The sequence below is a fragment of the Schistocerca gregaria genome, chromosome X (genome assembly GCF_023897955.1).
Source record: "Schistocerca gregaria isolate iqSchGreg1 chromosome X, iqSchGreg1.2, whole genome shotgun sequence".
Taxonomy (NCBI): Eukaryota; Metazoa; Arthropoda; class Insecta; order Orthoptera; family Acrididae; genus Schistocerca; species Schistocerca gregaria.
The window spans coordinates 115,667,065-115,683,121 of record NC_064931.1 but is presented as its reverse complement, the minus strand read 5'-3'; the positions used below and the strand labels follow the sequence as shown (position 1 = coordinate 115,683,121).

Sequence of the window (16,057 nt, the reverse complement as noted above, 5' to 3'; positions counted from 1 at the left end):
GATTGGAATGACGCAGAGACGTATCAGTGTTTCATAAAAGCGTCTTACGTACCAGGTTGAGCAATTTATTTCGCATTTCAAAACAAAACATGTAAGTGATTGTTCCTGAAACTGAGAAATACAGTACCATACCTACTTAAGGTAGGCTCTCAGTCGTTCTGCAAAAGTTAATTAACTATCAATACATCTTTTTGATTTTATAAAAAGTTGTTTACACAACTTCATTCAAGAGAGAAGAGAGGTTATATACATACTAACATCCTCGTACACGACATATTCGGTGTTTTAAGACAGAATGGAGGCTGTGTTTTCCAATTTTGGATTTTTTGCATCATCAGTGCCCTTCATTTCTGTCTCTAGTAATGGTACAGTAGCTCGTTGAGGAGCCCCACCTGTGCTATATTTTCTTCTTTTCAGATGTTAGTCTCTTCGGGTGTTCCGCTATTAAGTCGCCATAACATTAGTATTCGTCCAAAGTATTCGTTACCACCTTTCATAGATTGATCGGCTATTTCTTCACTGATTTCCTACTTCGATTCCAAAATTGCCCAAAATATGAAAATTAATTGAACAAATTCTACAATATTTTTTAAAAATGTTGTGCTGTGTACACACCACAGGGCCGCATTCCCTGTTGGCTATTGCGTATAGACCAGATAGGAAGACCAATCCATCATACTGGATTCGAATCCGGCTTTTTGATTCCATGACATACCGTCTTGAACCGTGTTTTGTTCTGATGGTCAACGAATGTTGGGTACGAAGTTCCGAACTTTTTTACTCTAATGTTTTAGTTACATGCACGCCCGAAGACGTGGCTTTTAGTGCCACGAACCAATAGTTATCTAAAATATAATGGACAGATTAAACGGTTTTATAATATCCAAGATGATTACTCACAGTTGTGGTTTGCCTACTTGCAAGGTAGTCTGCAGCTTTTCGTGTTTTCCGTTCAGGTCTAATACCTACGTCATTTAAATATAAGAGTCATTGAATACATTGAAGCACCAAAGACACTGGTATAGGCATGCGTATTCAAATACAGAGATATGTAAACAGGCAGAATACGGGGTTGCGGTCGTCAACGCCTATATAAGACAAGTGTCTGGCGCAGTTGTTAGATCGGTTACTGCTGCTACAATGGCAGGTTATCAAGATTTAAGTGAGTTTGAACGTGGTGTTATAGTCGGCGCACGAGGTATGCGACACAGTATCTCCGAGGTAGCAATGGGGATTTTCCCGTATGATCATTTCACGAGTGTACTGTGCATATCAGGAATCCGTTAACACATCAAATCTCCGACATCTCTATGGCCGAAAAAAGATCCTGCAAGAACGGGACTGAAGAGAATCGCTCAACGTGACAGAAGTACAACCCATTCGCAAATTTCTGCAGATTTCAATGCTGGGGCATCAAAAAATGTCAGCTTGCGAACCATTCAACGAAACATCATCGATATGGGCTTTCGGAACCGAAGGCCCATTCACGTACCCTTGATGACTGCACGACACAAAGCTTTACGCCTCGCCTGGGCCCGTCAACACCGACATTGGACTGTGAGCCGTATCGATTGATCGATTGGGTCGATGTGGTGTGATCTTTGGGCTCGGGTGTTTGACGTGGCTTTCGGCCGCGACGGGCGTGTTGCGCTAGAGAGGGACAGCCGTGAAGCCGCGCGGCGCTGCGGAATGAGGGGGAGCGTGGTTGAGCAGGCCGGGGCACGACGCAGAGGTTGTGCTGTGTTTGGCACGTTTGCAAGACCGAACCTGGCTTGTAGTGTGGGAAGTGGAGTCTGCCACATTACCCGAATCGACTCGTGCAGCCCTAATGTGGATCTGTAAAGGATTTCATATAGGATTTGGTGAGAATTGCTTGTCATGCTTTTGGTGCGCATATTATACTGATCCTTGCCTTCCTAGTATCGGCACCATGACTGGATACTGTTGTCTTGCCAACCAAAAGCCCCCCTCTATTTAGTGCTGTTTAAGTAAACACGTGTTATTGTGTTTGGTTAAAGGTTTATCTGGATTTTGTGATGTGATACGGTCCGAGTACGGGAGGTGTATTAATTGGTACTATTGCTGTTCGGAGTGACGGACGGTATAAGCCAGTATGGTGAAACTGTAATACTTTTCCTGGTACACTGAGCTGTGTGGACGTTGTTATAGTCGGTTCAAAGCACAGGCTTAACATTGAATCTGTACGTTCTGTGTTATCTAATTGCATTACTTGTTCACTCGTAAACAGTGAAATGGTAGTCTTACTTGACTGTTTAAGTTTATAAAAAAAAAAAAAAAAAAAATGGCTCTGAGCACTATGGGACTCAACTGCTGTGGTCATCAGTCCCCTAGAACTTAGAACTATTTAAATCTAACTAACCTAAGGACATCACACACATCCATGCCCGAGGCAGGATTCGAACCTGCGACCGTAGCAGTCACACGGTTCCGGACTGCGCGCCTAGAACCGCGAGACCACCGCGGCCGGCTAAGTTTATCAGTTTCCTGTTAAAGGGTAATTTAAATGAGCTCCTGTGCGGCTGCTCCTGGTGGAGGTTAGAGTTCTCCCTCGGGCATGGGTGTGTGTGTTTGTCCTTAGGATAACTTAGGTTAAGTAGTGTGTAAGCTTAGGGACTGATGACCTTAGCAGTTAAGTCCCATAAGATTTCACACACATTTTTTTAAATGAGCTCCGCAGTTTCAGTGAGCATATATTAACCTACTAGTGTAATTCAAATTTCTAACCTGACTTGGTATTATGCTATTCACCCTCGTGACCGGCCGGAGTGGCCGTGCGGTTCTAGGCGCTACAGTTTGGAGCCGAGCGACCGCTCCGGTCGCAGGTTCGAATCCTGCCTTGGGCATGGATGTGTGTGATGTCCTTAGGTTAGTTAGGTTTCATTAGTTCTAAGTCCTAGGCGACTGATGACCTCAGAAGTTAAGTCGCATAGTGCTCAGAGCCATTTGAACCATTTCACCCTCGTCCTTGAAGGTTACGTCAAGGGCATTAGTTATTGATTCACCCTTGACTGTTTTATTTCAATGTTCGTGAATTAGGCTATTATTTTATACATCGTAGTTATTTTACGTTTGAGGAATTAATGTTCGTCGTTTCCTCCCCCCCCCCCCCCCCTCCTCCCACCTTTGTCTGAAACTGTGTCGTAGCACGGGCTCTGAGACATTTTTTTCAGTGTGTTATAGTGTACTGTGTGCGGCACCCTATCCAGCTCGCCCGCTTGCTGTGGGTTCTGGGTCTAGCCGCCTCTGGTCTGGGTCCAGTGCGGACCCCCTTCAGCTACTTGAATTGGCCTGTGCCTATGTGACGTAACCTGTTTTAAAAATCTGTCAGAAAGGGGTGTATCTGTTTGTATTTTATTTTTGTAAAAAAATTGTGATATCCATGATTTGTTAAACTTTCTCATTATTGTAGTCTCCTTTTGCGAGTTTTACTGTGTACAGAATTTAATTAACTTGCGAATCACTTAATGTCCGTTTAAAGGTTTATGTTGTTTGAATAGGGCGCTAGCCCGTGCTTGTAAGCATTCCTTGCTAACTTACCTTATCACAAAAATTTAAAAAAAATGGTTCAAATGGCTCTGAGCACTATGGGACTTAACATCTGAGGTCATCAGTCGCCTAGAACTTAGAACTACTTAAACCTAGCTAACCTAGGGACATCACACACATCCATGCCCGAGGCAGGATTCGAACCTGCGACCGTAGCGGTCGCGCGGTTCCAGACTAAAGCGCCTAGAACCGCTGGGCCACAACGGTCGGCTACAAAAATTTTAAAGATAAAATTTTATTTCGTAAAGAAAAGTTTAATAAAAGTGTTGTTGTTATGAACTGTGAATGTTGCTTATGTGGCCCAGCCCTCCCTCACAATATAAATTGCCTGATTAGGGTGGATTGACCACCACAGACTGTTGATGACTGGAAGCATGTTGCCTAGTCGGACGAGTCTCATTTCAAATTGTATCGAGCGAATAGACGTGTACTGGTACGGAGACAACCTTATGAATCCATAGACCCTGCATGTCAGCAGAGAATTGTTCAAGTTAATGGACGCTCGTTAATGGTGGGGTCGTGTGCAATTCGAGTGACATTGGATCCGTGATACGCCTAGATACCACTCTGACAGGTGAGACGTACGTAAGCATCCTGTCCGATCACCTGCATCTTTCCATGTCCACTGTGGATTCGGACGGACTTGGGCAATTCCAGCAGGACAATACCACACCCCACACGTCCAGTGGCTCCAGGAATACTCTTCCGAGCTTAAACACTTCCGCTGGCTGCCAAACTCCCCAGACATGAACATTATGAAGCATATCTGGGATGCCTTGCAACGTGTTGTTCAGAAGAGATCTCCACCCCCTCGTACCCTTACGGATTTATGTACAGTCCTGCAGGATTCATGGTGTCAGTTTCCTCCAGTATTACTTCAGACATTAGCCGAGTCCGCGCCACGTCGTGTTATTGCACCTCTGTGTACTCATAAGGGCCCTATACGATATCAGGTAGATGTACCAGTTTCTTTGGCTCTTCAGTGTACATGCTAGTTAATAATCTCTCATTTTTATGAAATTTTTCACGTCTTCCTGTTTCTAATTACATACCGCAAACAGAATATAAGGTATTAAGTGCCGATCACTTATGAAAGATTGTTAAAAAAGATCGTTTAAATCAAAGAAAAACATTACAATTGATTTTTCATCTTTATATATTTTAAGTTTCATGGAAACCCACATAGAACATGCACCATTGTTTAAAATCTTGCATCAGCCACGACTCGAACCCGGGTCGCCGACATTGCAGACGAGCATTGCGCCACATAGCCACACGGAACGTCGGCAAAATCTTTCGTATATCGCTGAATTAAAGACACTCGAAAAATTTCAAATATTGATATTGATTTTTGAGTTCTGAACTTCACATACCATAGGTTCACATGTGGTCTACTTATGGGACGTAGTCTCACCCGTAGACACTAAAGGCTAAAAAAGGTTTTGTCCTCCATCTCCACTCCTAGACTCAACTAACAAAACTATAATCGTTGTTATTTATCGCTATCATAAAGGGATTATAGCAATTGCATCCCGCATGGTTGGAAACACAGATACCGCCGCAGAAAACAACAGACAGAAACATGAGGAATAACTAACTCTAGGCTAACACGACGAATAGATTTCTGTGGACCATGTGCAAAACTTTGTTGAATGTGCTTTACATCGCGAACGAACAGACGGGGTCGATAGGTGGATTTCACCTCACACAAACAGCCAGTCTACATATGCATCTACATTTACATAGACACCTCGTAAGCCACTGTACGGTGCGTAGCGGAGGGTACCCTGCACCGCTCATTACTTGTCATTTCCTCTCGTGTTCCACTCGCAAATAGGGCGAGGGAAAAACGACTGTCTGCTTCAGTATGAGCCCTAATTTCTCGTATCTTACCTTCATGGTCCTTACGCGCAATGTGTGTTGGCGGCATTAGAATCGTTCGGCAATCATATTCAAATGCCGGTTCTCTAAATTTTCTCAATAGTATTTATCGCCTTCCCTCCAGGGGTTCCCATTTGACTTCTTCGAACCTAACGGTAACAAATCTAGCAGCCCGTCTCTGAATCGCATCGATATCTTCCATCAATCCGACCTGGTAAGGGCCGGCCCGAGTGGCCGAGCGGTTCAAGGCGCTACAGTCTGGAACCGCGTGACCACTACGGTCGCAGGTTCGAATCCTGCCTCGGGCATGAATGTGTGTGATGTCCTTAGATTAGTTAGGTTTAAGTATTTCTAAGTTCTAGGGGACTGATGACCTCAGAAGTTAAGTCCCATAGTGCTCAGAGCCATTTGAGCCGTCCTGGTAAGGATCCCAAGTACTCGAGCAGTACTCAAGACTAGGTCGCACCAGCGTCCTACATGCGGTCTCCTTTACAGGTGAACCACTCTTTCCTAACATTCTCCCCATAAACCGAAGTCGACCATTCGTCCTCCCTACCACACTTCTGACATGCTCGTTCCACCTAACATCGCTTTGCAACGTTATGCCAAGATATTTAATCGACTTCACTGTGGAAATCAGGATACAAGTAATACTGTATCCGAACATTACAGGTTTGATCTTTCTACTCATCCGCATTAACTTATATTTTTCCACATTCATCACACTAACCGGAAATTTTTTCTAAGTAGTCTTTTACCTGCCTACAGTCACTCAACTTCGACACCTTACCGTATACCACGGCATAGTCAGCAAACAACCGCAGATTTCTGCATTCCGCATTAACTTATATTTTTCCACATTCATCACACTAACCGGAAATTTTTTCTAAGTAGTCTTTCACCTGCCTACAGTCACTCAACTTCGACACCTTACCGTACACCACGGCATCGTCAGCAAACAACCGCAGATTTCTGCCCATTCTGTCAGCAAAATCAGTCTCCAGAAACCGACGGTGCCATCGTCGAATCCTTTGCAGGATATTCTCTCAGGAATATCACCCCGGGCTGTTGTAACTGAATTCCACCTGTTGAAACGGACAACCCAAAATGCCTTTTGTTGGTGTGATGTTGTCATGTCTTCTCTATGGAGATCAGGTAATATATGAGCAAGCGAGTCGGCTATGTCAGGAAGGCCCCTATCGACAACCACATGGAAAACTTAATTTCATAAAAATTATCTCCAGGATTTTATCTTCATACCTGTAGAAGATGCATTCTTGAGAAATCGGATGAATGTTCTTGAAAAACTGTGCAAAGGACGCTTTTAACGTACCTGGTACCGCGACCAGCTTGTTAAATGGGGCTATGCGTCGTATGTCAGACCTGTCTCTTATCGGGAGGTCTACACAGCGAACGTGTTGTAGCCCAGGTTATACCACCTGACGTATGTAGGCGATAGCATAACCAACTCTGTTGTAACGCAAGTCGGAACACAACGTCCAGAATATGTTCCTGACTGAAAGTAAATTAAATAAAGTAAATCTTAACGGCGACAGCACCTGTCAAACTGTAAGAAGGTCGGTTGGTTGATTTGGGGGAGGGGGCCATACAGTGAGGTAATCGGTACCGTCGGATTATGTGGATGGGGAAGAAATTATGCCGTCCCCTTTCAAATGAACCATCTCGGGATGTACCCGAAGTGATTTAGGGAAATCACGGAAAACGCAATTCAGGATGGTCGGACGAGCGCAATGGGAGTTAACTTCTGAGGTCATCAGTCCCCTAGAACTTAGAACTAATTAAACCTAACCAACCTAAGGACATCACACACATCCATGGCCGAGGGAGGATTCGAAGCTGCGACCGTAGCGGTCGCTCGGCTCCAGACTGTAGCACCTACAACCGCACGGCCACTCTGGCCGGTCATGCATTCGACAAGACCTTCGTAGGTACGTGAAAATTTAATTTCACAATCTTAGGGTTTACAGGGAAAAACTCAAGATGAAAGCAGTCGTGTGACTATTTAGTTGAGGAAGAGAAAATTGCGTAACCATCAAATCTGACAGAGAAATTTGCGGAAATCTTCAGTGAGGTGATAAGGTAACTGAAGTTTCATGATTGCGACTCCTACCCTGCGATAATGATGTGACAAATATAAATTGTCATTGTTTGTTATCACCATAATTAACAAACTGCCGTGGCAAGTGAATGTACAGCGTAATTCAACAGCCCCTAACGCTGTCGTTTTATGCAGTCCGCAATGTTGGCCTTCATAAACCACGCGCAAGATTTTCAAACTCTCTCGCTTGCTACGCGAAAACTATTATCCCAACAGAAAAAATGAACAGGTCCTTTCTGTAGGAAATTTGATGTAGTTAAATTTTGTACATGGATACGGTTTCGCTGGAGGCTGTAGTTTTGGAGTTATTGAAGAAAAACGTACAAAAGTGACCTTGAAACGCACCCCCATTCCCACACTCAGTCCCCATCGCTTAGGATTTCATGTATATTGTTTTGACACTTCCTCCAACAACTGTACAAATATTTGCCACTGCACGAATTGTTTCTTTCAGTTGACCTTTCTCTTAGTCCTCCTTGACTGGCCTTATTACGCTACTGGCTTCGGCGAGGACTTATAAATTGTAAAACTGAGGTTTGTGTAATTTTACCGAACAGTTTTGTGAATTGTAACAGCATAAAATGAACAATTGCATCGATGTATTCGCCAGGTCTTCTGATTACGGATCTACTGCGCTTGTTAGGGTTATGTTTGGCTCGTACTGTCAACGTAGTTTGTTTTAGGGTAACGTTTACAAAGGTCCTTCATTAACCTCACAAGCACGTTTATATTAAAAATGTTAACGAAGTAGCCGACTATGCTGGTGGTATATCAGCCCAATCAATAAAGACGAAAAGAAATCGAACATAGGGAATAGTTCGTATAATCAAAACTTTTTGTGCAGTGGTTTGGTTGCTTGATTAGGGGGAAGGAACCAAACAGCAAGGTCATCGGTCCCATCGGATTATGGAACGATAGGGAAGGAAGTCGACCATGACCTTTCAAAGAACCCACCCGCCATTTGCCTCAAGCGCATTAGGGAAATCAGGGAAAATCTAAATCAGGATGGCCGGACGAGGGTTTGAACCGCCTTCCTCTCGAATGAGAGTCCATTTTGTACAGTGGTATGAGAGAGTGCCGTGAACAACATACTATAAATCCTGATTGCTATGGGATGAGCGTAGGGTGGTGATCCATTTGAAGGTCACTTCAAACTCGGTTTTTTCTCGAATAACTCTAACACCATGGCGTCTAGCGAAGACATATCCCAGAATAAAATTTAAATACAATAAAGTTCCTGCAAAAAGGTCCTGCTCATTTTTTCTGTAGGACTAACAGTTTGCATGCAGAGAGCGAGAGAATGTGAAAATCTCTCGTGTTGTTTATGAAGGCCAGCTTCAACATTGCGAGTTGCATAAAACAAGAGCGGTACGGGCAACTGAATCATCGTGTGTAGTCTCGACAGCAGAAACAGTCATATATTAGGGGCAGTCAAATCAAAACGGAACTCCCGCCACGACGGGACCGTGGAGTAGTTTCTTTCAAAAGTAGTCATCACATGCGTTAAGAAATTTATCCCACTGGGAGACGAGACGATCAATGCCTATTTCGTAGAATGCGGTCAACCAATGACGGATCCACAACCGCACCCACTCTAGCACCTCTTTGCCCAACCGAAACCTACATCCATGCCAAAGGTGTGAAAATCACACGATGAAAGACTCGCGCTGTACGGAGGATGTTGCAGGGTCTCCCAACCAAATCGCTGAAGGGTATCCTTAGTACGATTGGCAGTGTGGGGGCGAGCGTTATGCAACAAGATGACTTCGTTTGATAGCATTCCGACAGGCCGAGGGCAAACGGGAAAGCTTCAGTAGAAACAATCCACATTCCTCCCACCAAATAAATCACAAATTCTTCTTTTTCTTCGACTGCAGGGGTCCTCGGCTCGTTCGGTTCCTCGAGCATGGAACCACAATCAATGCGCAGTGCTATGGAGAAACTTTGCAGAAACTGCGATGCACCATGAAGTCAAAACACCCAGGATTAGATTCACCAGTTTAAGAAGAATCCAACCGATGTGCGCTGATTACTTACTGTGGATGACATGTGGGCCCACTTTCTCAAGACACATCAATCAAAGCATTAGTTGCAAGTGTATGGCCTCCATCAAAAAAGGCGAAATCTGTTTCATCAGATGGTGAAATTATGCCTAGTGTTTTCTGGCGAACAAAAGAAATTGTCATCATAAATTACTTTGCGAAACGTAAAATCTGGAGAAATTAGCTGTGAAGATGCGTGATAAGATGTCTGCATCTCAAAAGAAAAAAAATCTTCTTTTTTTAAGAGTGTATACCAGCGTTCGAAGGTGTACTGGGAATGGGTGATACGAATTTGAGGTACGCATATTTTGATCATTCGTCCTATTCACCACATTCGTCACCATACTGCTTCTATCTTTTACGACATCTAAAGAAATTTATAGGTGGAAAACGCTGTGAATCCGTTGAAGATGTTATGCGAGCCGTAGATGAGTACTCTGTAGACTGTTCAGAACAGCAACAACAGGGATGGAACTACTCACTCGAGTATAGTTGAACAGCGTGTATGAACCCTGACGTGGGTTATGTAGAAAAATACATTGAGGTGACAAAAATCATGGGGCATTGATATGTACACAGATGGCGGCAGTGTCGTGTACGTAAGGTATTACAGAGCAGTGCATTGGCGAAGCTGTCATTTGTACTCGCGTGATTATGTGAAAAGATATCCGACATGATTATGGCCACACGACGGGAATTAACAGTCCCTGAACACGGAATGGCAGTTGGAACTAGACGCATGGGACATTTCTCTCTGTGGCCGACAGTCTTCAGTTAACGACCGAGAACAGCGGCGTTTGCGTAGAGTTAGGACAGTGAGGTGAAATTTGGCGTTAATGGGCTATGGCAGCAAATGATCCACGCCTTTGCGAACACCAAGACATCGCCGGCAGCGCCTCTCCTGGCCTCGTGACCAGATCGGTTGAGCCCTAGAAGACTGGAAAACTGTGACCTGGTCAGATGAGTCCCGCTTTCAGTTGATAAGACTGATAGTAGGGTTCGAGTGAGGCGTAGACCCCACCAAGCCTTGCACTCAAGTCGACAACAAGGCACTGTGCCAGATGGTGGTACTCCATAACTGTGTGGGCTGTGTTTACATGGCACATTGATTGGAAATGGTTCAAATGGCTCTGAGCACTATGGGACTTAACTTCTGAGGTCATCAGTCCGCTAGAACTTAGAACTACTTAAACCTAACTAACCTAAGGACATCACACACATCCATGCCCGAGGCAGGAATCGAACCTGCGACCGGAGCGGTGGCGCGGTTCCAGACTGTAGCACCTAGAACCACTCGGCCACCACAGCCGGCTTGGAAATGGTTATGTTTGGCTATCTCGTGACCACCTGCAGTCATTCACGGACTTCATGTTCCCAAATAACGATGGAATTTTTATGGATGGTAATGCGTCACGTAACTGGATCATAACAATTTGCAATTGATTTGAAGAACATTGTGGACAATTCGAGCGAATGACTTGGGATCCCAGATCGCCCGAATTGAATCCCATCGAACATTTATGAGACATAATTGACAAAGATGTTCGAGCACAAAATCCTTGTCAACAAGGTACTGTGCCAAATGGTGGTGACTCCATAACTGTGTGGGCTGTGTTTACATGGCACATTGATTGGAAATGGTTATGGTTGCCTATCTGGAGACTATCTGCAATCATTCACGGACTTCATGTTCCCAAATAACGATGGAATTTCTATGGATGACAATGTGTCACGTAACTGGGCCACAACTGATTGTGATTGGTTTGAAGAACATTCTGAACAGTTCGAGCGAATTATTTGGCAACCCAGATCGCCCGAATTGAATCCCATCGAACATTTATGGGACATAATCGACAGAGCTGTTAGAGCACAAAATCCTGCACCGGCAACACTTTCACAATTATAGCCGGCTATAGAGGCACCATTGCTCAATATTTCTGCAGGGGATTTCCAAGGACTTTTTGTGTTCATACCATGTCTAGAAGATGCACTACGCAAGGAAAACGGTGATCCGAGACGATATTAGGAAATATTCCATGACTTTCGTCACCTCAGTGAAGAGCATACATGTCCGAAGAGACACAGCCAAGACACATTTTCTTTGCGCTCGTATCTCATGTTGTATGAAATTTCCTTAAGTTGATAATAACCTCATTCGAAAGAAGGAAAGTAAAATCATGGTTAAAAGCAACTGATTTTTGTCAGATACTACATCAACTATAGATATCAAGTATTACATGCATGATGAGTGTACAGTAACACACATTTGTCACGTGAATTTTGTTGGACGCTTTTCTGTTCTAATGAAGTCACACCTAGCTTTAAAATTAAGCGTGGAACAAAAGCACAATAAAATATTTGGTTTCAGTATTAATTTGTTGAGTTATTACTTACCAATTCTACTGATCCATAATGGCGACGGCTGAAAACGCCACGACGTGAGATCAAATCATTGGTTGAAGAGCTGAAAGACAAAGAACAGCCAGTAAGTGTAAACGAAATGGTAAGTTATTTGATAGAAACAATTAACCTTAACACAAATTTAATAGGAATATTGTAAATAAATTCGAAAGATTGAATACTAATAAACCACAATAGAAGTCCTTAAGAATGAGAGTAATAGTTCTGACATCCTGTACAAGCTCTGTGTATTTCGTCGGTTCCTTAGTCGCTACTGAGTTCAACATCTACAACCACATACCAAATGTCCATCACTAATCTCTAACTGCAAGGTCAGTCACTCCCAGTGACGTAGCTGCACCAACGCCTAACATTAAATCTCTGGGACAATTTACCAGTCACCTGCATCTTATCCAAATCCTCTCTGTATTCAGAAGGCTGTAAAGCTTTATCTGATTTCATCGGGATACCCTTCCTGTCGGCATATCTCAGCTGTTTTTGTTCTCCCGACAGCAATCCAGTATTTCTACCACGTTGTCAACCCTATCAATAGTTTCATGATCCCGTTTTTTTCTGTTTTCTTTTCTACATTTCATCTACTAACCTTACCCTATTATTTATCGTCTCCGGACCAAACAACTTCTTCAGATTTGATTTCTTCTGGATTGTTACCATACATTTGTGTTGGACGTCATTATTTACATTACACAAAATCCTGATGATGAAATTGCTTAACGTGAACTTAATTTGACTGACCTTAATGAAATACTGAATAATAATAATAATAATAATAATAATAATATTTGCTGTTCATGCACATGCATATTGTAATAATTACTATACATATTATCATTATTATTACTATTGCAATGCTCGTGCAGTACATAAATTTTAATGTTAACTTACAAAAAGTGTCTTTTAAAATATAAGAAGGGACCTGCACGTCCTTATTTTGTCAGGGGAAATAAATGTGTAAATAAGAAAATGTTATAATTCTGTAATTCTTAAGTTGTATGCAAAAAGCTTAATCCATATCATGTATGAAATTAATTCAGAACAATTCAATGTACTCATAACGTATTACTAATACTACCTCTGAACGTTGTCCAGAATCTGCAAAACAAAACAGAACTTAATAATGAAGTCATTTCAAAACTTTTACATAATGTTCATAACCGACATTTAACAAGATTAAGAAGTATTATGGCGATTTCAGTTATCATTTCCTTACCCAGGATGACTATTTCCCACATTAACGTAAGCCCATCTGCCAAGAAGTAATAGTTGTAAATAAATCTTTTTATTGCTTTCCGTTGTGTATGCTTGTAACTTATATCTTAAAATAAGTTATATGTAATTCAAGTATGTATCGATAATTCATCCAGTAACAGCCAGTGTATTAGGACAGATGAAAATATGAGAACGGTACCAGTTTGAAATTTATTTCCTAACTTTAGCTATCTATCATCGTACATTAATGCAAAGGGAACATGGAACATTATATATTATATCGGACACAAACCGTTCAGAATGATTCTTGTTTCACATGTATGAAACGAATACTCAGAGCTGTGAGTGTGCTCTCTTCTCAGATGGAAGACGACGAGTAGAACATAGTATAAACCTAACCGTGGTCGACATCTGATAGAGTGTATCTTCGATTATAAATGTTAAATTTATTACATCAGGAAGTGTCGTCTTCAATTTCGTGTCGAACTAAAGCGACCGAAAGTATTTAAAATTAAGGAATCCATAATATGATGGGATCAAGTTGACCACTTTCCCCCCATAATATGACGTTGCCCTACATGAATTCTAACACAGAACACTCCACGTAAAGGTAGATATTAAATTTACTCACTATAAACAAATTTTGGTTCTATTCCTAATCCACGCCTCAGAAAAAAATTTGGGCTAGTGTAGTGAGTCGCCAAAGTCTAACTTGATAGCGTTAGCAGTCATTGAGCACCTTCGAGAGCACAGATTTTTGTTCGTAAATCTTAACTACTTTAAGCAGCTCTAAATATTATGATGTGGTCTGTGAGCGCTCTAAGGCTACAAAAAAACTGATTTCTTACGATACTTGCAAAGTTATTTCCTTTTATTGCCACACACAGGCAAACAACTTACCTCAGTGCCAATGTCAACGCGCGTTCCAATTAGCTGATTACTCATCACGTCGATAGATACCTACGTTCTGGTCTTCAGCGACCTGTTTGTTAGTACTCTATGAAATGGAATATCCGGGACACAAGAGAGAAATTAGTCCGTTATGCCGAAGACAGGAGGACCTCGTTCAATTTTCATCGAACAAAGAGCCATGTTACTCCCGACGGGGAACTATCATTTTTTTACTCTAATTGTTCTTTCTCGTTCAATATATATGAAAATTTATTACTTGTGGTAAGAGTAGCCGTGGTATGTCGGTTATAGACAGCTGCAACTAACCCGGAAGTCGCTGGAGGTCTCCTTAGTTTAATTTTTAAATTTGTTCTAACTGAAGTGAAAAATAACTGTACTGAAGTTTACTGTCAACTTGATATGCTGTGTAAGATACGAACTGAGAACAATTTCTAACAAGTGTGTTGCAAAATAGCATAATGTAATTGAGTAATTGCAAGAGTATAATTCTTAAAAGAAGATCCTCAGCGACAAATTGTCACGAAAGAAAGGAAATAAGAAAGTTCACATAAATGTTATGTCTGATAGCATCTTTTGATCATACTACATGGGTAATACTGACAATAAAATTTGCTTTCAGAAGGATATTTACATAAATACTGAATAAATAATAGTAAGGAATTTATTCAGTGATGTAACAATGGTTAGGAAAATAAGAATTTTAAATAATTTTGAGTATTAATAAAAAAATCAGTTTCGAGGTTATAAATTTTAAGTTATTCCTGTGTGCGGGAACTGTCTTGTACCGGCTGCAATGGGAAGTTTATCGTATATTTGTGTGCAGCTCCAGAGGACTAGATCTGAGCAGCTGATAATGTCACTGCAAATGTCTCAAACTTTCTTTTTTTAGTTAGGTGTTAAGTCATTGTTAACACTGCTGTGGTCATCACCATTGTTCCGATTTGATAGTGGGCTGGGAGGAATTGAGGGAGAGAAGGGAGATTTGGAGTCAACAAAAACTGTTGTCGTGGCTTAACCACTGAGCCACAATGCTTGGTGTGAGCCGTGTTATGCAGCAGTGAACGACACAGAAAAGCTTTTTCGCCCTGAACGTCCAATATCTCTGGGTGACATTTCCCGTTTCGAAAATTATGCAACATGGAATGAGGCCAGATTTTTATCGATAGTTAACTGTCAACGCGTTTCTGTTATTTGAAATTTCGCTACTGAAACCGGTGTAAGGTGGCACCTAGTAATTGGCTTGAACCCTTGAAGCCAAAATTACCAACAGACTACGTAGCCTAAGATTAATTATTAATGAATAGTGTCTTTCATCTTTGTTGTTTTAAGTGAATCAAGCAAATAGCGAAATGACTTTTGCTTTAATCTTATTGTCTTCTTATTTTCGGCAGTTTCATCAAAATCGTAGGAAACTTCTGTGCGGCAAATTAAGGAAAGCTGCAACATGGAACAGAAGGCGTGTGCATATCAGTATTGGAAAATTTAGCAGCAGTAGGGACACGTTCATAAACAAACATAAGTGAGTGAAGCTGTTAATTCTCGACACATATTTGTGGGAGCCATAGTGGACAGGGTAATAACATCAACCTCAGATTGGCAAACATTTTTATGTTGGGCGCAGCGAAGCGATTACTGCTGAATAATAAGTTATTTTTGATTCGTACAGAGTGTTCGTTACGGAAAAGGGAGCCCTTTTTACGATACGAGGGATTTTGGTTTTAAGAGTTACTTGATAATATGATTCGATTGATGTTCTCCTTCCCAATTTTCGGGAGTCATTGGAAAAAAAATTGCGCAGAGCTAAATTTTCATCTCCTCCGGCAAAATTTAATACTGCTGGAATTCTAATGAGGTAATTTTTAGAGGAGTAATATGTTCAATCGATTCCCTTTCTTTAACTAACTTC

General features: G+C 41.9%; 1 protein-coding gene and 1 non-coding gene across 3 annotated transcripts in view; one reads left to right on the top strand and one right to left on the bottom strand.

Moving 5' to 3' along the window:
- The window catches only part of LOC126299380 (GTPase-activating Rap/Ran-GAP domain-like protein 3), a 1,486,407-nt gene that overhangs the window by 329,178 nt on the left and 1,141,172 nt on the right, over window positions 1–16,057 (bottom strand). For both annotated transcript variants that reach the window (XM_049991244.1, XM_049991245.1), the window contains exon 3: window positions 12,004–12,073. In XM_049991244.1, coding sequence (XP_049847201.1) covers window positions 12,004–12,073 — 70 coding nt within the window. The remainder of the gene's footprint in view (window positions 1–12,003; window positions 12,074–16,057) is intronic.
- On the top strand, window positions 5,673–5,756 carry Trnas-gga (transfer RNA serine (anticodon GGA)). The gene is given in 2 exon segments: window positions 5,673–5,712; window positions 5,722–5,756. It is a non-coding gene; the product is annotated as a tRNA-Ser (tRNA).